This window comes from Myotis nattereri (genome assembly GCF_964212035.1).
Source record: "Myotis nattereri genome assembly, chromosome: 3".
In the NCBI taxonomy this organism is placed as follows: domain Eukaryota; kingdom Metazoa; phylum Chordata; class Mammalia; order Chiroptera; family Vespertilionidae; genus Myotis; species Myotis nattereri.
In genome coordinates this window covers 39,037,837-39,062,747 of record NC_138077.1, presented here as the reverse complement: position 1 = coordinate 39,062,747, position 24,911 = coordinate 39,037,837, and the positions used below count along the sequence as shown (strand labels likewise).

Genomic DNA, 24,911 nt, shown 5'->3' with positions numbered 1-24,911 from the left:
ATTCACACACAAATAGAGAAACACACAAAAAATGTCCTTTCAAGCAAATACAAACATTCGTGATAGTATTCAAGCAGTGAAAAATAAGTCTGAGAGTCACTAGGGGCTGAGATAATGGGATAATGAATGCCATACCCTTGAGTTTGGGGGAAAGGCGGGGTTGAAGGGTTTTACACATAAGAGGGACTTCAACAGATTCTACTTTAAAAAGCGATTTTTCTGGTGGATGCATAGATGAAGAAGTGGGAGTAGGACTTGTGGACCAAGTAGACATGTGTATGCCAGCAATGAAGACATATAGAATGTGCTGAACTCTGTGATGAGGATACAAGAGGGACGGAGGGAGGCAGGAAGTCAAGGTGGAAGTTCTGGAATTGTTTTGAACCTGTTTTATAGGATGGGGCAAAAGTAGGTTTACAATTGTTCATATGGAAAATAATACAATAATCAACAAATAATAATAATACAAGAATAAACTGCATTTTGTGTACTTACAACTGTATTACAGTTGTAAACAATACATTAGCCCCACCGTGTATTTGAGGAAACTGGGATTTCTCTGTGGAGATGTCCAATCAACTGTTAAATGTATAGATCTAGAACGTGGGAGAGAGAGCTGAGCAGGAAATGGAGATCTGAACATCTGAAGCCTCTGAACGGATATCGCATTCATGGGTATAGATGATCTCACCTAAAGATCATAGAAAACATCTATATATATAAAAGCCTAAACAACCGTTATGACCAGTCACTATGACACGCACTGACCACCAGGGGGCAGACGCTCAACACAGGAGCTGCCCCCTGGTGGTCAGTGTGATCCCACAGCCAATCTCCCACAGCCAGCCAACCTCCTGCAGTCCCTCCCCCTGGCCGGCCGGCCCCAAACAACCCTGATTGCCCCTGATTGCCGGCCAAGCTGAGGAACCCCACCCATGAACAAAATCGTGCACTAGGCCTCTAGTTATAATATAACACAATATACATATAAAGGTGACTTAAATTTCTCTGCTTTTGAGAAAATGTCCTGTGGAAGAAGTCATAAAAATGTTTCATTTCAAGAACTTTGGAGGACACAGAAAGCAAACCTGTCTTTTCTTAATGGGAAAAAAATGGACCTAAGATGGTTTAAGTGGTTTATTTACAGTCACACACTTGTTAATGAGAGACAAGGACACTTTAGGTCAGATGGAAGAATGAAGCCACAGGGAGAAAATGGTCTGGCATTCTCTTGGCTTTCTCCTTTTCTCCATCCCCATTATTAATTCCTTTCTTTGGCGAGAAACTACACAGTCTGTACAAAAGCTGTGAAAGGTGCTTTAGTTTCTTCTCACCTCCTTTTAACAGGGAGGCTCTTTAAGCAGAATCTCTTTCTAGAAACATGCCAGGTGTGCCTCAAAGCCATGGTCTGAGCTAGAGGCCAACAGGACCCAGCACTCCATGTGCTCATTCCCACAGGGTTCCATGGCCTCACGCACAGAATTCAGAATGCATATAGCTCTTGAAACAAATTCAGGTAAAACAACTTGATTGTTTAACTGTAAATGCAATTGAATTTCCTTAATAGGTCTCATTTTTATTTAGCTACACATGTTTTAATTTTCATGTGACCTTAAAGAATTGGTCTTGGGGTTTGAAAATATCAGTTGAGTGAAGTTCACTTGTAATAACACTTCTCAACCTTAATCAGTTTCTCTTCTTCTCTCTGCATCTCATATTCTCCCCCTATCCCTCTCATCCCCTTCCTGTCTCCTTGATAGACATTCAAACACAACTGGAAAAATGGGATGATGTTAAGTTTCATGGAGATCGCAGTAGCAAGGGTCATCTAATGGCAGAGAGAAAATCATGCTCTTCTAGAACTGGATCAAAAGAACTCTTATGGTAAGGTATTTCAATATCAGGAAATAACCATTTAAGTGCCGACTGTATGGGTTTTTCCTCTCATGTACCGAAATAGCCAATGAGTTAAGTCAATCCAAATACTTGGTGTCATGTATAACCCCTTATATATCAACTAGAGGCCCGGTGCACAAAATTCGTGCATGGGTAGGATCCCTAGGCCTGGCCAGTGATCAGGGCCAATCTGTGGGGTGACTGGCAGGATGATCAGGGGCTCCCCCGCTGGCACCCACCTTGGCTGGCCTGGGGCCTATAGGCTGGGGGCAGCTCCTGCATTGAGCATCTGCACCCTCATGGTCAGTGCATTTCATAGCGACCAGTCCTTCCACCGGTTGTTCTGCTGTTCAGTCGATTTGCATATTAGGCTTTTATTATATAGGATATTAATTACTGTGCCCTCTAAAACTAAATTATTCCATCTAAATTGTCCAAAAATAAATCAGCCAATAGGATTCTGGTAGGTTCATAATATCAATGTGTGTAGATAATTTTCTGAACATGTAATTGAGATGATCAAAATAGGTGCATACATGTGTTTACATTTATGTGTATCCTATCTAATAATAGAGAAACATGGTAATTAACCGTAACTTCGCTACCCTTCCGTTGGCCAATCAGCGAGATCTGCAAATTAACTGCCAACCAAGATGGCAGCCGGCAGCCAGGCAGCTGAAGTGAACAGGAGGCTTGCTTGCTCCAGTGATGGAGGAAGCCAAGGTTCCCCACCTGCCGCTGCTGGCCTCTGAGCTGCAGTATAAGAAACAATGTTGCAATTATAGAAGCTAAACAAGCCCCAGAAACCTGCTTTCAGCCAGCCAGCCTCAGAGCTGGAGCTGAAACAGTGTTTCAATTATAGAATCCAAACAAACCCAGAGACGTGCTTCCAGCAGCCGAGGTCTCAGAGCTGGAGCCGAGCCTCAGAGCTAAAGCTGGCTCTCAGCTCCAGTGACAGCCATAGAGGGTAAATAAATCCCAAAATAAAAACAAAGAGAGAGAGAAAAAGGAGAGGTTGGGAGCTTCAGTCACCCGCCAGCCTGAAAACGACCCTCAGCCCCTCACCCAGACTGGCCAGGCACACCAGTGGGGACCCCCACCCTGAAGGGGGTGTGGCCAGCTTGAAAACAGCCATCATCCCCTCATCCAGGCTGGCCAGGCACCCAAGCGGGATCCCTACCCTGATCCGGGACACCCTTCAGGGCAAACCAGCCGGTCCCCACCCGTACACCAGGCCTCTATCCTATATAGTAAGAGGGTAATATGCAAACTGACCCTAACAGCAGAAAGACTAGGAATGACTGGTCACTATGACACACACTGACCACCAGGGGGCAGATGCTCAATGCAGAAGCTGTCCTCTGGTGGTCAGTGCGCTCTCACAGGGGGGAGCTCTGCTCAGCCACAAGCCAGGCTGATGGCTGCCAGTACAGCGGTGGTGGTGGGAGCCTCTCCTGCCTCCTCAGCAGCGCTAAGGATGTCCGACTGCAGTTTAGGACTGCTCCCCGCTGGCAAGTGGACATCCCCTGAGGGCTGCCAGAGGGATGTCTGATTGCCATCTTAGGCCCAATCCCCCGAGGAGCAGGCCTAAGCCAGCAGGTCATCCCCTGAGGGGTCCCAGACTGCAAGAGGGCACAGGCCGGGCTGAGGAAACCCCCCCCCCCCCAGTGCACAAATTTTTGTGCACTGGGCTTCTAGTTTAATATATTACATGAATGATAGTTAAATTAAATGTTTCTGGTTACACAGGTAACCTTTTCTGTCTTTCTTAATCATCACTGTCAGATAATGTACTATTTAAGGGTAATCCATGGAGGCCATGAGAAAATTGGCTACCTGAATTCTACCATATTTTTATTGATTTTTTTTTTATAGAGAGGAAGGGAGAGGGATAGAGAGGAATATTGATGAGAGAGAAACATTGATCAGTTGCCTCCTGCACACCTCCTACTGGGGGTGTGACTGCAACCAAGGTACATGCCCTTGACTGGAATCGAACCCAGGACCCTTCAGTCCGCAGGCCGACGCTCTATCCACTGAGCCAAACCAGCCAGGGCTACCCTATTTTTAAAGCTTCCTAAAGGGCAACATGTCTCAATCTCCTATTGCCCCTCACACATCTCTGCTTATTATGACATTTCATGTTCTATATAAAGATTAAGTCACACCTGAGATGCTTTGTGAGAATCTCTACCCCCAAAACAATACTTTTTAATAAAAAAGAACTTTCTGTAACAAAAACAAGATTACATGTATTTACTTTTTGCCCATAATTGAACTGAATTCTAATTCAGAGATAATAACACCTAGCACATCACAGCCATTTAAATTCCAAAGAACTTATATGCATATATGGACACACAATAGTGCAGTAGGCCTGGGGTGGGGGCTGGGGGTGCAGGAGGTCAATAGGGGGGAAAGGGGGACATCTGTAATACTTTCAACAATAAAGATAATTTTTTTAATTCCAAAGATGGTCATTAAAATAAAAACATATAGAAGTTATACTTTTAATCAAAATTCTGGTGAGAGTTTCTTTACTGCGGCTCTCGATGATCCAAGTTCTCCAGGTTTTTCGGCTGGCTGTCTAGCTAACTGCCTCTCAGTGTGCATCGGTTTCCTTCATTCCCCCCTCAGGTCCTCCGAGCACAGATCCCAGCCTGAACTGAGTGCTGGGAAAAGCGCCCTGAACGCCGAGTCAGCTTCAGAGCTGGAATTAGTGCCTCCGACACAGGTAACCGAGCAACTCTTCAAGGAACCCGTCTTCTCTCATAGATCATTTCTATCTTAAACAGTTTATTTAAATGTTCACAGAAAGTTCTAAGTATGTTTACTATACCTTTTTTGCATGTGCTTTCTTACTCAGTTATCTGTCTCGGTGCTTAATATATATATATTTTATATATATATTTGACTGACAAATGTGTTAATGATGTCAGTCATTAACTGTGTACTTAGCACTTTTTTCTTTTTCTACCATTTACTGTCCCATGACTTTGCAATACAAACTCTGTACTACTCCATTATTAGCACTATTGATGTAGCAGAGTACAAAGAAGAGGGAATTACATCTCATGTATTCGTTTTTTTCTCTGCCTGTGGAACAAGGTACTTACACATCAGGATCCTGATTGCCACGTTCAAATACATTTCAGGGAAGGAATAAATAATTAGAGGAGTAGCAGCAATAGTCATAGTAAAAACCACCATCTGTGGACTTTACTATGTGCTTTTCACGTGTTACATGTAATATGGAGATAATCCTGTGAATTATTATTGGCCTCACTTTAAAGATCCATCAAAGGGTATCAGTGAAATAAAAATTCTTTTCCAACTAATCACTGGTGGGAGTAGGTGGGAATAGGACGTGCCTGTCTACCGCTTGACTCTCAACTACAGTGTAACTGGCTTGTCTCTAACTAGTTACCACCTACAATCTTTTCAAATTCATTCTAGCACTTTTCAAGGGCACAGCTGTGGTCTAAAAACCACAAAGATCTCTTAAGAAATGTGTCTATATTCATGCACTCTGCAATTTAGTTGAAAATAAAATGGGTGGAGTGAAATAAGCCAGAAATTTTTTCTTGAGTTTATTAGATAAGATGTTGAAACTAAAGGGATAAATATAATGTCTGAGGTGAAGTAAAGGGATAATTATGATAATAGAAAATAATATTGAATGTATGCTAAGTACATATATTAGCTCATTTGATCCAGAAAAAAATGGCTCTATGAGTTAATGTATTAGCCTTATTTTATAGGTGGGGAAACTAAGGCACAGTAAGATTAAGAAAAGTGTCTATGCACTCACAGTTAGTAAGTTAGGGAGAGAAGGAGGACAGGGAGAGAGACAAAATAGAAGGCCCCTGGCACCCTTCCCAGGCCACTAATAGCACCCCCTACAGACACGTCATCCTCCATAAGAGGCGATGGACATTACTGCCCCCAGAACTCTCCTGGGAAACAAGTCAACTAACCTCCAGAGCAAACACCCCTGGGAAGCTTAATGAATCCTAAGTGTAGCATGAAAATGTATTTTCTTCCTCTGTGTTCATTCTAAATGTATCTTTTGAAAAAGCAAATTGATAGCATTTATTAGAGAAACATTTCTTGATAAATGCATTAGAAATTTAGACCTGACTAAAGTAATTGGTACTGTTTCAAGAACTGGAATCCTTGGAACAATGAATAGGCACTAGAACGTTTATTTCAGCAGCAGGGGGAGGCTTGGCACAGGTGGGCTGCTCCGCAGGGTGGGAGGGGCGGGAGGTCACTGGGGTCCTGGTTGCCCATGGAGCCACTATGCATGCATCTTATTATTCCAATGGCTGCTCTCCTGCTGATTGTTGGATTTCACCCCACTACATTGTCCTACCACTGTGCCTTCAAGCCCATGTGCCTTCAAGCAAACACGATGTTCTACCCTAGCCGGTTTGGCTCAGTGGATAGAGTACCAGCCTGCGGAATGAAGGGTCCTGGGTTCGATTCCGGTCCAGAGCATGTGCCCAGGTTGCAAGATCAATCCCCAGTGGGGGTGTGTAGGAGGCAGCCAATCAATAATCCTTTCTCATCATTGATGTTTCTATCTCTCTCTCCTCTCCCTTGCTCCCTATATATATTTTAAAACCCACAATGTTCTTTGGAAAACATGTATGAGTTTCCCAATATTGTCTTCCAAAACAATGCAAAATGCACTGTGACAGTTCTCTGTCTAGATAAATCATAGCAAATCCTTTTAGAGGGTACCAGTTATTTGTAAAGAATGTATCCCTTCATTTGTGTTTTTTTTAAAAAACCAACACTGTGTTTATTTATCAAGCCCGAAACTAAAGAAATTCATAATCTGAGAGGAGAGGAACCAAGATCGCAGCATAGGTACACACTTGTACTTGCTGCCTTGCACAGCCTCTCAAAACTACAACTAAAAGACAAAACAGGTATCATCCAGAACCACAGGAAGGCTGGCTGAGTGGAAATTCTACAACTAGAAGGAAAGAGAAAAGCGCATTGAAACTGGTAGGAGGTGCAGAGGTGCGGAAGTAAAGTGCAAAGGTACAGAGGCACGCGTGGAAATGTGCTGGCAACTGGGTACACTGTTGTCTTTTTCAATCAGGAGGGATACAAGCTCCCAATTGCTCTGAACTCCAATTCCAGGTGACACTCTGGGAACCCAGACTCATACAGGGAGAAACTAGACTGTCTGACATTGGGCCAGAACACGAGGGCGGCTTTCTTGCAGAGATGCTTGCAGCAGTCATTGTTCCTGCACGGGGCTGCAGGACAACAGAGACCCTGGGACCTCTCTGAGGCAGAGCAAACAGGCAGCCATTGTGGTTTGCTCCACCCTGATGATTCCCTGAGACCCTGCCCCACCCAATTTAAAACCCCACCCAAGCTGTGAGCAGAGGCTTTTGCATATGAATGGCCTGTTCTTTTGCAATCTAAAACCTAACAAACTGCAGGGGGGTCAAAGATCACCAAAGCTTCCAAAAGAAGGACTAGACAGCAGCCTGCATTGCTTCATAGCTGGGCCTCATCTAGGCACTTCCAAACCCCAAACAAAGAGGAGGAATCTTCAGATCACTCTGTAGCTTCTGCTGGGTGGCCTCAGGCAGTGGCTGACTTTGCACCTCCTTGGAGATCCAAGAGCCAGAGTACCCAGTGGTCAGAGTGAGACCATACCAGATTACAACTCTTCACATCCATAAGCGACACAAACAAGGGGCAGACTCTGTGAGCACCAAAGCCCCACTGAAGCAAGTCCTACTCCATTATGGTGTCTCCAGCACAGAAGTTCTCCCATTGTAGACACAGCCGGTCCTCACAGCCAATTGGCCTGGTGGTCAATTCCTCCCAGTGTTACCAACAGCAATCAAGACTTAACTACAAGACTGTGCACAAAGCCCACAAAGGGGTGCACCAAGAGTGTCAACCTCAGGTAATTAGGGAGGCTGAGCTAGTGGGCCCTATAGGACACCTATCACACAAAGCCACTCTATCAACACAGGGAAGCAGCCAAAATGTGGAGACAAAGAAACAGGTCACAAACGAAAGAAATGGAGGAAAGCAAACTACTGGATATAGAGTTCAAAACCACAGTTATAAGGTTACTCAAGAATCTTCTAGAAACCTCTGAGAAATTTAGTGAGACTCTCAAAGATATGGAAAAGGAACAATTAGAAATTAAGCATACACTTACTGAAATAAAGAATAACATACAGAGATCCAACAGCAGACTAGAGGACCCCAAGAATCAAGTCAAAGATTTGAAATATGAAGAAGCAAAAAACACCCAACCGGAAAAGCAAAAAGAAAAAAGAATTCAAAAATATGAAGATAGTATAAGAAGCCTCTGGGACAACTTCAAGCATACCAACATCTGAATTATGGGGGTCCAGAAGAAGAGAGAGGGCAAGATATTGAAAACCTATTTGAAAAAATAATGACAGAAAACTTCCCCTACCTGGTGAAAGAAATAGACTTACAAGTCCAAGAAGCACAGAGAACCCCAAACAAAAGGAATCCAAAGAGGACCACACCAAGACACATCATAATTAATATGCCAAGAGCAAAAGACAAAGAGAGAATCTTAAAAGCAGCAAGAGAAAAAAAGTCAGTTACCTACAAGGGAGTACCCATACAATTGTCAGCTGATTTCTCAACAGAAACTATGCAGGCCAGAAGGGAGTGGCAGGAAATATTCAAAGTGATGAATAGCAAGAACCTACAACCAAGAATACTCTACCCAGCAAAACTATCATTCAGAATTGAAGGACAGATAAAGAGCTTCACAGATAAGAACAAGCTAAAGGAGTTAATCACCACCAAACCAGTATTATATGAAATGCTGAAGGGTATTCTTTAAGAAGGGGAAGAAGAAGAAAAATGTAAAGATAAAAATTATGAACAACAAAGTGACAACAAATACATATCTATCAATAATGAATCTAAAAATCAAGTGAATAAAAAATCTGATGAACAGAATAAACTGGTGCATATAATAGAATCAGGGGCATAGAAAGGGAGTGGACTGACAATTCTTGGGGGGAAAGGGGTGTGGGGTGAGGGAAGAGACTGGACAAAAATCGTACACCTATGGACAAGGACAGTGGCGGGGGGTGGGGCAGGTAAGGACATGGGGTGGGGTGGGAACCGGGTGGAAGGGAGCTATGGGGGGTAAAAAGAGGAACAACTCTAATAATCTGAACAATAAAGATTTGTTAATTTAAAAAAAAAGAAATTCATAATCTTTTAGTTGTAATTCCATCCTATGGTTAAACCAGGAAAATTTCATGAGCTTGGGATTTAATCATCTGAAATACTGTCATTCAAATGGAGCAGAAAAAGGATAGACTGATTAATCTACTTTGAATAGAAGACAAAAGTATGTTTTTGCTGTCAGAAGCATACTGTTCTTAAATGTATGATCTCTTTACATAGATAAAATGATGAAGGTAGTATAAAAACTCAACTTAAAACTGACTTGCAAGCTAATCAGGTAAATAGGTTCAGCTCAGTCAGGTAAATAGTTTCTGTCCACTATCACTCAGATGGTTCACAGGAAAATACAGGGAATCCTTTCTTCTCTCTCAGGCCAACATAAAGTATCGTAGGCTCAATAGGCAAGCAGCTATTTGCAACCACATTTAAAAAATCATATTTCAGAATTAAAAAATGGAAGTTCACAATGAGAAGAATTCTTATGTTGGCTCATTTTCTTATCAAGATGGGAGAAGGAAAGACATGGTCCAGTCTCCTCCAAATAGTGTTTTGAATACAGTAATCAGAGTGGCAAGAGATGATAATAAATTACATAATCTCTATATATTTAAGAATAGTTTTTGACACTTAAACTGTGTAATTAGCATTCCCTGGAGTTACATGTTTAAAGAAATCATAGAACTTCATAGTCAGAGGGAGAGAGGAGCCATATGCTCCCTCTTTGCACAAAGCTCTGGGAATTTGCTCTTTACACTTAAGGTAGAACTTTTGTGTGCCTTTGATGATAAATGTCTGCTGACTGATTCAGAAAAAAAAAAAAATCTGAGCATCTCAATGAAGCAAGTGTTTAAATGATCTGATGTACTGTAAGAATCCAAGTAGTCTTCGTTAACCACTGAACAAAAGCGCACTAGGCACAGATATTTTTTAATATGTATTTCTAAAGTCACACCTGATAAGCACTAACAAGAAAGATGATAAGAAAAGCCACATTTTATTGAGCACTTATGTACTGATTCTTTTGTGTGTGTATTTACATGAATTATTGTACTAATTTTTTAAAATATTTTTTATTGATTTCAGAGAGGAAGGTAGGTAGAGGGGGAGAGAGACAGAAACATCAATGATGAGAATCATTGATCAGCTGCCTCTTGCACTCCCCCTACTGGGGACCAAGCCTGCAACCTGGCACGTGCCCTGGACCAGAATCAAACCCAGGACCCTTTAGTCTGCAGGCCAACGCTCTATCCACTGAGCCAAACCAGCTAGGGCTGTACTAATTCTTATATGGATTATATAGGTGAATATACACTTTGCAGATGAGAATACTGAGGATTCTAGAGATTAATTGGTCCAACATCACCAATTCGTAATAAATGGATTTGGCCCCAGTCAGTCTCACTCCAGAGATTATGCTTTTCACGATTGTCTTAGTGCAGTGATGGCGAACCTCTAACACGCGAACTCATTCTTTTGGTTGATTTTTCTTTGTTAAATGGCATTTAAGTATATAAAATAAATATCAAAAATATAAGTGTTTGTTTTACTATGGTTGCAAATATCAAAAAATTTCTATATGTGACACGGCACCAGAGTTAAGTTAGGGTTTTTCAAAATGCTGACACGCCGAGCTCAGAAGGTTCGCCATCGCTGTATAGTATCACGCACGGTCTGCTTAGTGGTTATATTCTTCTCTTCTACAGTTAAGCAGATCCCTTTTCTTCTTCCATTCCCTTTGAAAAGATGCTGAGCTCTTTTAAAGTGTATTTTGGTGGGAGACCTTTGGTAATAACGTACAGGTAATTTATGAGAAGCTATCAATGACTGGCTTCGCGATTAGCCAACAAAGTTATGCTAGGACAACCACAGCCCCAAGTACATTCATTTTCAAATCATAATTTTGATCACAATTATAATTTTTAATAGTGAAAATAAAACATAATATTCTCTTTGAAGAGATTAATTTCTTTCTTTTTTCCCTTCACCTGGTGCTTATCATTCAGAACAATCAACAGCTAAAGGAATTAAATGCCTTCTCCTTTAGAGAGTGTAATGCCCTAAAATCCAATTAGCTTAAAGCAATTAAAAGGCTGTTTTTAGAGCCAACGCCCCTCCAGGAGGTTGCTGTAACTGTGGAGTATTGTTCAAAATCATGCAAAGAAGAAAAGAAATATCTGTGTCAAAAGTACATTTGTGAACAACAGAGCTCCACCTACATGCACATCATATCAGTGTTTAGACCAGAAAATGTCATGATGTGGTCCCTGCACCAACCTGCCCAGCATCACCTGGGACCTTGTTAGAAATGCAGATTCTGGGGCTTCTCCCATCTACTGAGTCAGAAACCCTGGGTGGGCTTCCCCCACCTACTGAATCAGAAACCCTGGGTGGGCTTCCCCCACCTACTGAATCAGAAACCCTGGGGTGGGCTTCCCCCACCTACTAAATCAGAAACCCTCAGGGCGGGGCCTAGCTACCTGCATTGAACCAGACTTTTAGGTGATCCTAATGCCCACTAAAGCTTGGGAACTACTGATACAGGGAAATACTCTGCTACCAAAACAGCTGCAACTGAAACTTATAGGTGTAATAGTCTTATTTATCATTACTCTTAGTAAATACTAAGCGATTTACAAGCATTACTTACATATGTTTTCCCACATCACAGGTTTGCCTATAATCTTTAGTTGCATACTAATCTCAGCTTGAAAACTGCCTCTGTTTACATTCAGTATTTACCTATAGTTTATAATGTTTATCTCGTGCTTCTCTGGCCAAAATAGATGGCTTTACCATGTGAAGTAGATAACATTTGTTTAGTAATATTCCAAAGCCTTTCTAACACTGTGGAAAACAGCTCTTGTAAATAGCCATTGTACTGTCAAAACAACATTTCATTTGCTCAGTGAGAATCTATTTATATTTGCTGTTTTAAGTGATAATGAGAATGTGAACTGTAAGTCTGGGCTCCTGAGAGAGATGCTCCTCTTCTCCCTCATGTGTGGCTCCCTTTGCATCTATGATTCATAATCCACTTGCGTCATGAAGCATCGATGAAGGGAAGCCGGTGACAGTAATGGAGCCCTGTTAGGTCAGCTTCACAGGACAGACAGATTGTGTTTCACCAGAGAAAAGTGCCTCTAATGAGAGGAGGTGGCTTGGGACAAAAATATTGGTGCTTTCTTTTTCTTCTCCTAATGCCATTCATGGCTCATCCACGACATCATTATAAAAATGCACAAAGTTCGTGTTTGACTATGGATCCACAGTTTAAAATTCACTCGTTTGTTTATTTCATTGATGAGGGAACCGGCAGGAAGACAAGAGAGTTGGTTCTAAAGCAAAGGACTGAGGGACAGAGAGTTACATAACCAGTTCGGAAAGGAGGGCCAAAAGGAGTTTGCCAAGTTGGATGGAAAGTGCTGAGTGAAGAACAGTTGTGCTATAGAACAGTGGTTTTCAAACATGACTGCTTTTCAAAATCACCAGAGGAGTTTTTCCAACTTTTAATGCCCAGGCCCAGCCCCAGAGATTCTATTTCATTGGTCTGGGGTGGGACCCAGGCCTGTGCAGTGATTCCCGTAGAAGCTGGGGTTGAGCATTCCTGCAAGACAGCAATCTAACACATGGCCAAGGAGCCTCGCTGCCCAGATAGAAGGGGGGCCAGATACTTCATGCCACAAGCCTGTCTCCTCCTATTCCCAGGGCCCGGCTGCCTTATCAGTGCAATCCCTCACCCTGCCATCCATCCATCCACAGGCATCCTTGGGGCACGAATCACTTGTCAGGCCTTGAGCTTGGGATGGGGCAGTACAAAAGTTTCCAGACACACTCGTACCTGCGTGGATCCTACAGTAGAGTGAGAAGGTAGACAAGAAAACAAATAATTAAATGGAGAAAATTTGGAAATATCCTGATTACTCCTGGAGAGAGTCCTGAACAAACTACAGTACATGGTACTTACTAGCACTAGGAAATCCCTGGGAAGAGTGAGGTAGATTGACACGTACAAATTGTGGAGACTCTCCAAGATATATTGTTAAGTAGATAAAAGTAAGCTACAGAATAGCGTATCATTTATGTTTCAAAATTTTGAAACACGTCATGATGTTCCATCAGTGCATAAATATATATGTAACTGCAAAGAAACGTCTAGAGGTGCACCTCTTATTTTCCATAATTAATTTTTTTTCCAAAAAGAAAGTATTCATTATTTGTCAAATTTAAAATTAGTACCATTTTTAAAAATTCCAGCAGATTCTTTGGGGGGCGGTCTGGAAATATTTTCATTTAACTAAGCCATGTAACACTTGCCTGTTAATTGTGACAAAGCAGTTGGAACTATCAGACATGATTTTATCTAAGTGACTATTATTTAACAGAGAGCAATGTCCTAAGGAAATGGGGCATTAGACAGATGTGCCAGTAGAGGAAAGGCAATGGGAAAAGAATCCAGAATGAGGACCTGCTGCATATTTAAAGAGAAAGACCCAGCTGCCAGCTTTCATCTCTGCAGCTCCCACAGTTTTACCTGAGGCTCATCCTTCTAACCAGCTGGAAGCTTGAATATCAGCTAGTCTAGTCTTCCAATGGAGATTCTCCATTCTAGCTGCATGTTAGAATCATATGGGAGACTTACAAAAAGATTAATGCCTGGCACCAAGACCAATTAAAGTTAAACCTTCGGGAGGTTGGGCCTGGGTGTTGTTTTTAGTATGACCAGGCCTAAGACCCTGTGAGAAGAATCATGCATGCCTGGCCAGCTTGGCTCAATGGTTGAGCATCGACCTATGTGAATCAGAGGGTCAGGTTTGATTCCTGGTCAGGGCGCATGCCTGGGTTGAGGGCTCAATCCCCAGTGTGGGGCGTGCAGGAGGCAGCCAATCAATGATTCTCTCTCATCATTAATGTTTCTGTCTCTCTCTCCCTCTTCCTTCCTCTCTGAAATCAATGAAAATATATACAAGTATATATTTTTTAAAAAGAATCATGCTTGCGTGCTCACACACATTTTGGCACCATTCCAGTTTGGGCAACATCATGCTTGCAAAGTATTCCAAAATCCGTTGCAGTGCTGCCAAACTCTAGGGGAATATGGAAAAAGGAAAAGCATTTGTACTTTTGTGCTATGTGATTCCAATATTATAACACCATGTGTTTGGTTCATTTCAGGCTCGACTGACCAAAGAACAGCGCTGGGGAAGTGCATTACTCTCCAGAAACCACTCCTTAGAAGAGGAATTTGAAAGGGCAAAAGCAGCAGTGGAGGTAACTTTTAAAAAATTGCTTTTATTTCGTGTTTCTGAGAGTGGAATTCAAAAACTCAAAATTCAGCAGGGTACACCTGAAATGGGTCTTACTTTATAGACATGAAATAACCATGATTATGATTATCAGAATGAAACCTATTACCAGAGTACTTTGGACTTCCTACCAGGAGTGACTAATAGATGTTACCTCTTATGCCGATTCTGTGATAGATTAGCAGTGACTGGCTGGAGTCCTGGGTCAGAAAGAATGCTGAGCCTCATCTGGGTTCTATGATGAATCTCTGCTATGCATTTTCTATGTCTCTCTCTCTGAGGCCAAGATTCATGCCTGGCATTTTCATCTCTCTAGCATCTACACAATGTCTGAAACATAGAAGGTGTCGCCGCCCCAGAAATATTATACATTTCCCTAACTGAAAAGGTATGACTGAGATATTCCAGCCGATGGAAGGCCTATCTTGACTCAAGCCATAATTTTTTACTGTTAAGCATATCCAAAACAAATGGCAAGATTCCATTCTTTTTTATGGCCCAGTAATATTCCATTGTGTATATATACCACATCTTCTTTATCCAGTCATCTATCAGTGAACACTTAGGTTGTTTCCATATCTTGGCTATTGAAAATAATGCTGCAATGAACATAGGGATGCATATATCTTTTAAAAAACAAAGTTCACGAATAAACAGAAAAAAACTCAAAGATACAGATAACAAACTGATGGTTGCCAGGTGGGAGGGATAGGTAGGAAGATGAAGGGATTAAGAAGTACATATACAGTTACATCATAGTCACAAGTTATAAAGTACAGCATAGGAAATATAGTCAATAATATTGTAATAACTATGTGTGGTGTCTGGTGGGTACTAGAGATATGGGGGGATCGCTTTGTAAGTTATATAAATGTCTAACTATTATGCTGTACAGCTGAAACTAATATAATATTGAATGTCAACTGTAATTGAAAAGTAAAAAAAAAAATTAAAAAGAATATGCCAAACAATAACAATGTTGATATAGTAAATAAAATGAGATACTTAATTCGAACATGAATTTTCTTTTTTTTAAAATATATTTTATTGATTTTTTTACAGAGAGGACAGGAGAGTGATAGAGAGTTAAAACATTGATGAGAGAGAAACATAGATCAGCTGCCTCCTGCACACCCCCCACTGGGGTTGTGCCTGCAACCAAGTTGCATGCCCTTGACCAGAATCGAACCTGGAACCCTTCAGTCCACAGGCCAACACTCTATCCACTGAGCCAAACCGGTTAGGGCTCGAACATGAATTTTCTTATTTAGCCTTCTAATGAGGAGGAAAGGAAGAACGGAGGGAGAGGAAGGAAGAAGGAAAGGAGGAAGGGAAGCCAGAAAGGACAATCTTTGCTGTTTTTTATCCATTTTCTTTCTGGTCAGGATCACAAAGAGTACACCACAGATGCCATCTGTGGTGCTCATCAGAGCTGTGCTAGATTGCTATGTGAGAGTGGCTCTCACCGAACCCAAGCAGGAACTTGTTAGGATCTCCATTTCTGCTACTGATATGAAGTCTTGAAAACTGAAAGTATTCCTGTAATATGGTTCATTTACGTGGCTGTCTCACCACTAGAATTTGGATGAAATTATTGTACTATGAACAGTCTTTCAGTAACTCCATACTTGAAATGCAGTTAAATCATATTTCTAATTTAATAGTAAAGGGATTCTTTATATTCTAGAAAATAATTCCAGCCATAATCTCATATCATCATTCAGAAACCCAATAAGAGAACACTTTTTATCTGATCACAATATAATTTACCCAAATTTCTTTTTTTAATTTTAGCCTTTTTTACTTTAAAAAATTAATGCATTTTAGATCTCTTGAATGTGATCAACTGATATATTTGATTGAGATTTGCGGAGACCACATTGTCTAACTGCATGGAGCCTATAGCTCAATTTATTTTAAATGTAGATTTTTTTCAGACTTAAGAGCTCATTTAAATTTATCTTTTGAACTACTGTGTGTAGCACACTGAATTAGTATTAAAAAGAAGATTATTTAAAACAATAGCATTTGGGTCAGCAAAGACAGAATTGATAAGATCCCATTAAAATGAGAAAGACAATGGGTTCACACTCAAAAGGCTTCATTTCAAAGTAACAAATCAATAAGACAAAAATTATCCATCTATGTGTGCGATATATAGATATAGATATAGATATATATTGATATAGAGATATATACTCACAAAATCATTTCATCTTAGTTTTGGTAAAGACCTTGAAAGTTATTTATTCCAACCAGGCACACAAAATATGTTTTTCCTACTCAAGCATACTTGACAAATTATTCATTCAAGCATAATCTGTTTCTACTTGAACACTTCTAATTAGGAGCACCTCACTTCTTTTCAAGAAAACCTATTTTAGTTTTGGATAGCCCTAACTATTAAAAAGCTCTTCCCTGGTCTGGCCAGCATGGCTCAGTGGTTGAATGTCGCTCTACGAACCCGGAGGTCATGGTTCAATTCCCAGTCAGGGCACTTGCCAGGTTGTGGGCTCGATCCCCTGTTTGGGGCATATAGGAGGCAGCTGATCGATGATTCTCTCTCATCATTAATGTTTCTCTCTCTCTCCTCTCCCTTGCTCTCTGAAATCAATAAAAATATATTTAAAGAAGAAAAAAGCTCTTCCCTGTATTATGCTGAAATTGGCCTACGACAACTCCCAGTGTTGCTTAGTCTTGGCTTTGCCCTCTCCAGAACAAGGCAGAATGAGCTGAATCCCTTCTCTACATGACACTCACCTCATTCCTTGTAGACTTATCTTTTCCTGGCTTCTCTTAGTTATTATTTCAACTTCTCTCTAATAGCTTCATTTCATCAATAGTATAGGCCTCAGTCCCCACACCTGTATAGTCCTTTCCAGCTATGAAATCCTAAGAGGCTGTAAGTTGCTTCAAGTAGTCATTCATTCAACAAACATTACTGGCTGTCTACCTGTGCTGACTGCTGTAAGCATAAAGAAAGTGTGTGTTTAAATGCTAACACTAGTATACTTGGATGGCTAGATTTGGATTTTATTCCGTCTCTTAGTTTATCTGTATTTTCCAAACGTTCCATCATAAACATGCATTATGTTGGTAACTAAGGAAAACGTGGTAAGTTATAGACATTAGAGAGGGATATAAGATGCTTAAGAGAACGAAAAGTGCCCCATTCTTCATTTCAAGGTCAACAAAGAATGGTGTCACAGACCGGATTCATCAGACAGGCAGTTCCAAACACTAGTTAAGACCCAGAGGAAAATCATTTTCTAAATTGAATTTTTCCAAAGTCTCTATTTTATATTTTATATCATCTGACTTCAATATTCTTTCTCTTTCACAGTCTATTCCATTCTTAAGTGCTATTTTTTAAATTTCATTGATGTCTTTTTTGTCACCACCCTGCCTAAGAACCTAGCAGCTCCTGCTTCTCCTCAATCCCCTCACAAGCCCCAGAGGTGCCAGTGCCCTCCTTTGCCTCTTGCACAACAACCTCACTGCCCTCTGTTTCCACTCTGTCCTCCCTCTGCAGGGAGCACTCCCCCCAGATCCTCAGGGGACAGGTTCCTTCCTGTCATACACGTTGCAGCCGGCATGTCGGGGCCTCAGGAAAGCTGAGCCTGCCCGCCCAGTTGCTAACACAACATCTAGAGTGTTGTTTTTCTCCTCATATTTATCACGGGGTTTTTTCTTGTTTGTCTTTATTTGTGTGTCTGTTTATTATCTCTTTTCTGCTTTAAAATGTAACTCCTGTGAGAAAAGGATCCTGGTCCGATATTTACCACTGTACCTCAATATCTAAGACACTGTCTGGTACCTAGTAAGTATTTAGTAAATGTTTGTTGAATTAATGGATAGATAGCTGATTATTCATCCCCTAATTCGGGCCATTCTGTCTATCTACCGTTGCATATAAAGTGCCATATCACCTCCTACTATAATGGAATATCTGCATTTTCATAGCTAATGTAAACAAATGATTCTGTCTAAGGCACACCGGTTTTTACCAGGGACTGTGCCTCTGTGGTCTCAACCTCAATGTCAGTCAGCGAGACACACCTACAAGGATGCAGGTGGCACCAACCAGTCTTGCCGTAGAGTAACACTGGGCATGTCTTATATTTTACATGGTACACATGAGTTTTTACTTTTACTAAGTAACAGACAACATGTCATTCAACTAATGTTTGGGCTAAAATGTCCTAAAATACAGTATCTTCTACTGGAGAAAAGACAGCCAACTCCACAGGCCTATTGATTCCATATCTTAAATGACCTGGGGACTGTTTATGTACAAAGGCTGACATTGCTCAAGCTCAAGTTGAGCTATGGATCTAGTGAGGCCTTGTATGGGTGAAGCATTTTGCCTTCATAGCTCACATTTTATTGAAAAAATCACTGCAAATTTATCCCTGCCTAAAGTATTGTAATTTTAGAAAAGAAAAAAACAAAACACAAAAATTCCTGTTCATTCTTCCCGGAACAAGAATGGAGAGGGGATTCCTTGGGGACTTTCCTCGCAGGCAGCAGCTCAAGTGCACCGTCAGCTACAAAGTGTTCCTAGGAAGGACGCCCAGGGAGGCACGGGCGTGGGAAGCAGGACAGGAGCCTGAAGCTGCCTCCCAGAAAGGGAGATCCCTAGTGAGATCTGGCATCTGCAGAGGAGGGAGAAGGTCACGCAGGCAGCTGGCAAGCCTGCAGCCACACGTCAGAAACACTTCCTTTGTCACCCATTAGCGGGGAGGGAAAGAGCCAGTCGGCATCTAATATTGAGTTTAGCTAGTTAGTCTGGCCAGGAGCCTCACCTTCAAATTCATCAGACATGTTTAAGCTTCTTCTGTGGGCCAGGCACTGTGCGGGGGCCAGGCACTGCGGGGTGCTAGAAATAGAACATTGAATAAGACCTTCTCTGCCCTTACAGAGCTAGAAGAATCACAGGTGTAAGCATCTCAAGGGACAACTCAAATATAGCTCATCACGTGGCATAGTTATTATGGGTTTACATGTCTGTCTCCACACTAGACTTTGACCTCTTACAGGCAGGACTGTGTCTCAGCCTTCATTATGTTCTCAGCCCTTTGAGAGTCTGGAGCAGAGAAAGGCCCCACAAAGTTTTGCTGGATAAACAAATGAGCAAAAATAACAATTGATTCCTCTCATGCATCTATTTCATCTAAGCATCTCTTCTCTAATGGGTGCTTTAATAACATAACAAACTTACTGACTAATAGAAGATGAACTTTGGGCCCCTGACCTCAAAGTCACAATTCACTTGGTTCCAATATGATGCTGATGATTGTACGCATTTTAATCAGTGTTTTTATAGCTCTACCTTTGCCCTAAGGGAGGTATTCTTGAGAGCAAATTTTGGAAAAGAATAATGGAGTATGTGAATGGGGGGAAATGAAGATGCATGGACAAAGGAAAATATAATGGTCACAGGCAAGAACAAGAGCAGGGCCTGGCCAGCGTGGCTCAATGGTTGAGTGTCGACCTATGAACTAAGAGGTCACGGTTCAATTCCTGGTCAGGGTACATGCCCAGGTTGTGGGCTCAGTCCCCAGTAGGGGGCATGCAGGAGGCAGCTAATCGATGATTCTCTCTCATCATTGATGTTTCTCTCTCTCTCTCTCTCCCTTCCTCTCTGAAATCCATAAAAAAAAAAAGTTTTTTAATTAATTTTTTAAAAAGAACAAGAACAGGGAGCATATCTATAAATCCTTCTGGCTAATTAACTGAGCCTTTTAAAATCTACTAACACTTAAATTCTAGAGCTCTGAACTCTTCCCATGCCCCAGTTCTCTGTCCTTTGAACTTCACTTGGGACATTGCTTGTAATCATTTAAAATGTCCAACAATTCTTTGATTCTCTCTTCATTGTATGGAGCTTAATTCTCCTCCCCTCGAGTGTGCGCCGGGCTTAGTGATTCACTTCTAATACATAGAACAAAGTGGCAGTCATGGTGTGTGACTTTACACATTAGGTCATAAAAGGTACTGTGGACTCCTCCTTGCTCTCCCTCCTAAATCACTTGCTCTGGAGGAAACCCCACTCCAGGTCACGAGGACCCTCCTCAGGTGAGGAACCCGGGCATTCTACCAATACCCAGCAAGGACCTGAGGCCTCCTGTCAACAGCACTGTCTGAAAATCACAGGCAAATTGGTAATTATCGTGTTCAAGAACATGGAGAGTGAGAGTTTAATGCTCACTACTAATTCCTTGTTCTAGATGTATGGGTGCCCTTCTTTTCTGTGTTAAGCTTAATGAGGGGATACCATATTCAAAACAACACAATAGCTGAACTCAGCTCTAGTGACATAAACTTAAAAATTATTCTCATATAGAAATTTTGTTTCACCTGAAGTTAGTCTCTGTATATACTGTAGATCTGATAGGCACCTCAGAAATATTAAATGATTGAAGAAAAATGGAGAAGATTCTGGGAACTGCTTTTACTATAGAATTATGTAAGAAGCTACTGACTGGGGTGCTCTCCTACCAAGAAGATTATCTGTCTCCACCACCCTTCGTATTTCCTTTTGCTTTCTAAGACAGTCTCACCTCTTTGAAGTAGGTGGAAGAGATTAATGGATTAAATGCTACTTAAATCATTCTTATTTACATCAAATATTCAAAAAAGATAAAATCTTCTGAAAATAAAATAAAATATTCTTTGGGAAATATCAAAGGAATTTTGAGATAGGTACAGACTTCTGTAGATAGATTACATGAAGAATTGATGTATTGTGCATCCATTGGAAAACTGGCAAAAGGCCCTTTGTTCTTGTATTTATTTCATTTCTTCTCATTTTTAACAAACAAAATTTGATTTCCAAAAGCAATATAAAGCATAGATTAGAATTATTGTACAGTGACTTTTGATAAACCCTCCTAAGAGATATAGATGAAAATATAAAATGGTATAAGGTAGTCTTTGATAAATGTATGGGTAGTTCTAGTCTTTAGTTCTCTATTCAAGTCAGAAGAGCTATCTGCCCATTTTGCTTTTTATAAAATGAAAGACTTTTTATAAAATAAAATCAAAATACTGAATGATCTTCTGATGACAAACACTTAAACTGCTCATTGGCTTAGTAAATAAAACATCAAATGCACAACCATACAAAGTTCAGTGGAGAATTAGTGAACTTGTGAGCAAAGTGGCATCTTGAATTTCCCCTATTCATTGGACTAAGACATATAATGTGCCATGCAATAATGGGTACAAACTGATGTTCAGTACATGAATACTTCCTGATGATTAAGAAAGCAATTATTTTTTATGGAGGTAACCAGTGTCTACCTCTTCCTCCCAGATAATTAGTTGTTATCATCCTCTTAGATCTTATATTAATCAGGGTTCTCTAGAGAACCAGAACCAGTAGAATATATATATTTGGTTTGGAGATATATTTTCTTTCGTCAAATTTCATCTAATCAGCTTTCTTTATTTAACATATTGATTTTAATTTATATTAAAATTACTTGATATTATTTGAAATATACATCAACCCCTGGCAACAGCAGCTATGTTTGAGGGCTGGAAACATGAAGAGAAAGTGAGCAAAGGGCAGAGAGGTATTAAAATTATCAATACCGCCCAGCTGGCATGGCTCAGTGGTTGAGCATTGACATATGAACCAGGAGGTCACAGTTTGATTCCCAATCAAGGCATATGCCCAGGTTGTGGGCTTGATCCCCAGTGTGGAGCATGCAGGAGGCAGCCAATCAATGATTCTCTCTCATCATTGATGTTTTTATCTCTCTCTCTCTCTCCCTCTCCCTTCCTCTCTGAAATAAATTTTAAAAAGATATTAAAAAAATAAATAATAAAATTACCAATACCATAGATGAGCCACATGCAAATAATTGGAGACAGAGTTTTATTTCCTATGAAAAGTTGAATTGTGTGGTGAAATCTGAAAATAAAGTATTTAGAGGCTTATTCTATCTTAGTTACCTTGTATCCAAAGAGTAAAAATGGATTAATAGATAAATAAATAACATCAAATCAAATCCCCAAATCAAATTATTATGGTTATTAAACACCATTTGCTTCTTACATCAAAAAGCTTAGATAGTCATAGAAAAGGGATGAACAATCAAATATTCTATTTCTGTGTCCTGCACATCTCTGAAGTGAAAATGCAAATACAGGATTGACTACTTGATCTGACTACAGATCAAAAGTAACTAGATCACTCTATCTTTAAACGTGTGACAAAAGATTTAAATAATTAAAAGTAACCTGAGTGTGTTGTGTTTCTGTGATGGTAACAGGGTGTTTATTGAAGCCATTTATAGCCCCCAACGTAGAGAATACACTTGGGAAAGCTACAGTGGGAGATAACCACTTCCTTGACTAGGTCATTCCTTGTGACTCATTGGGTCTTCTAAAGATAGTCTTCCCTTTCAAAATGAGGCTTTTTTTATTCTAAAGCATTTGTTCTCTACCTACGGTGAACAGACATTGAATTGTGACCATCAAATTCAAGAGTCACCTCATCGATTAGGTTTTAGATTTCACTGGTCAGGTGGCAATACTACAATTTCGTCTTTAAAATTGGAACTATTTCTTTTCTTAATGAAGTTTGATTTTATGGATTTACCAAATCACAGTGATTATTTGGACCAATAACAAAGACATAACCCCTTCAAAATAATACCTTTGCACCCTTCAGGTTTGCTTGGGATGGGTGAGAACACACACACATGCACACACATACACACACACACACACGCGCACAGCCCTGTAAATTCAGGTAGAGGTTCTGGCTCATTCAGGCAAGGATCCTGAGCATGATGGAGGTGAAGTGGCCACACAAGTGGAACCTGCAGATCCCAGTCCAGTTTCCTCCAGAGTCCCCATGATGGGCGTGCAGCTGTTGGCGACATGAACTCCACAAGGCAGGCCTTTTACACTTGGGCTTTGCATCATTACTCAGGATCTACATAGTCCATCCTGAACCCATTCTGTTCTCAGGCTAATGCAGAAGTTAGGAGAGGTGGGGCCTCATGCTGTGTATCCATAGAAAAGGGGAAGAAAAGAGCAGAAAGGCCCCGCACTCCCTGGCACCATATGCACCTCTAGCTCCCTGGCTTTCAAACAGCCTAGCGCCATTCTCAAAGGGGAGAGCCTAGCTTTTACAAAAATGTAAAAGTACATGTGGACTTTGAGAAAACAGTAGAAGGAAACACAAAGGTGCCAATAATTTATCTATGGATGGTGAGATTGAGAGATTATGAATTTTCATTGGCAATTTCAATGGTTTTTTTTAACAATTATGATGGCAATGGATTGCTTTCATAAACATAAAATATGTTGTTTGTTTTTTCCTCTCTTCTTAATGCGTGCCCCGGGTGTCAGAACAAGGTTAAGAGGCGGGCTGTCATTCTCCTCCGCTGCTCACTGCCTTAGCAGGCTGGGGACATCCCTGTCCCCTTCTGGGCTTCAGTTTTTTCATCTGTAACTTGAGACCACTAGATTATATCCATGGTCCCCCAACTCTGCTGTCCCTTGGAACTCCTATACCTATGTCCCACCCCCGGAGGTTGTGATTGCATTGGCCCTGGCCATGGTCTGGACCTTGGAATTTTGAAAAGACCCCCAGGTGATTCAATGTGCAGACAAGTTTGGGAACCTCTGGATTCAATGATTTTTAAGGCCCTCTTCTGCTGTGCTGGTCTATGAGTATATGATTCTTCACTTTTGCCTAGGGCTATCCCGAAGTACCAGTTCTGTTTTTAGCAATTGCTAAGAAAGAATATTCTAAAACGTTCCTAGGTGACCCATTTTGATGTCTTGCAATCACTTCAATCAGAGTACATTTTCTTTATGTCTAATCTAAATTTCTGCAGCAGCCTTTTAAGCCAGGGTGGGAAAAGGGACCGTCTAGTTATGATGGGCTTGGTTGTTGAATTCCTTGCACGAACTTATATCACCAGCATCAGTCATTTTTCAATCCCAACTAAATTCTCTCATGACCATATCTTTACCTAACAAGTTCCTTGTCAAGGTTCTGATAGTGAGGGGGAAATGCAAGATTTCTTACCACCATATTGCCCAAAGAATAGCATCCCTAGTAATGTGTTCCTATAGAGTTCTTAAATACAGTATATTTTTAATATTTTAACATTTTAATTGCTTTCCTTTACCTTCTTTCCAGATTTCCTCTGTACTTCTTCAGTGTTTTTCCCTTTTATTCGTATATTTTAAAGTTAACAGATTTCAACAAAACTAATTGCAAGGGACATGTCACAAGACACATTCTGGGCAAACACTCAAGGTTCAACTAAAACGACTGAAAATACTGTGCCATTTACAAAATAATTATTTCCCATGCTGAAAATATATGACTTAACACTCTTTACCATTGTACCCAGATTCAGGAAGGATAAATGACTTGAACATGAGCCCTCTTTTTATTTTTTCTTAAATGAGTTCCAGTTTTAGCCATTACACTAGCCCCAAGGCTAAATTTGTTCTTTG

General features: G+C 40.7%; 1 protein-coding gene across 6 annotated transcripts in view; it reads left to right on the top strand.

Moving 5' to 3' along the window:
• PEX5L (peroxisomal biogenesis factor 5 like) overlaps nt 1-24,911 on the top strand; it is a 240,418-nt gene that overhangs the window by 165,541 nt on the left and 49,966 nt on the right. For all 6 annotated transcript variants that reach the window (XM_081086950.1, XM_081086951.1, XM_081086949.1 and 3 more), the window contains 3 exons: nt 1,761-1,884; nt 4,534-4,630; nt 14,290-14,385. In XM_081086950.1, the coding sequence (XP_080943076.1) occupies nt 1,761-1,884; nt 4,534-4,630; nt 14,290-14,385 (317 nt within the window). The remainder of the gene's footprint in view (nt 1-1,760; nt 1,885-4,533; nt 4,631-14,289; nt 14,386-24,911) is intronic.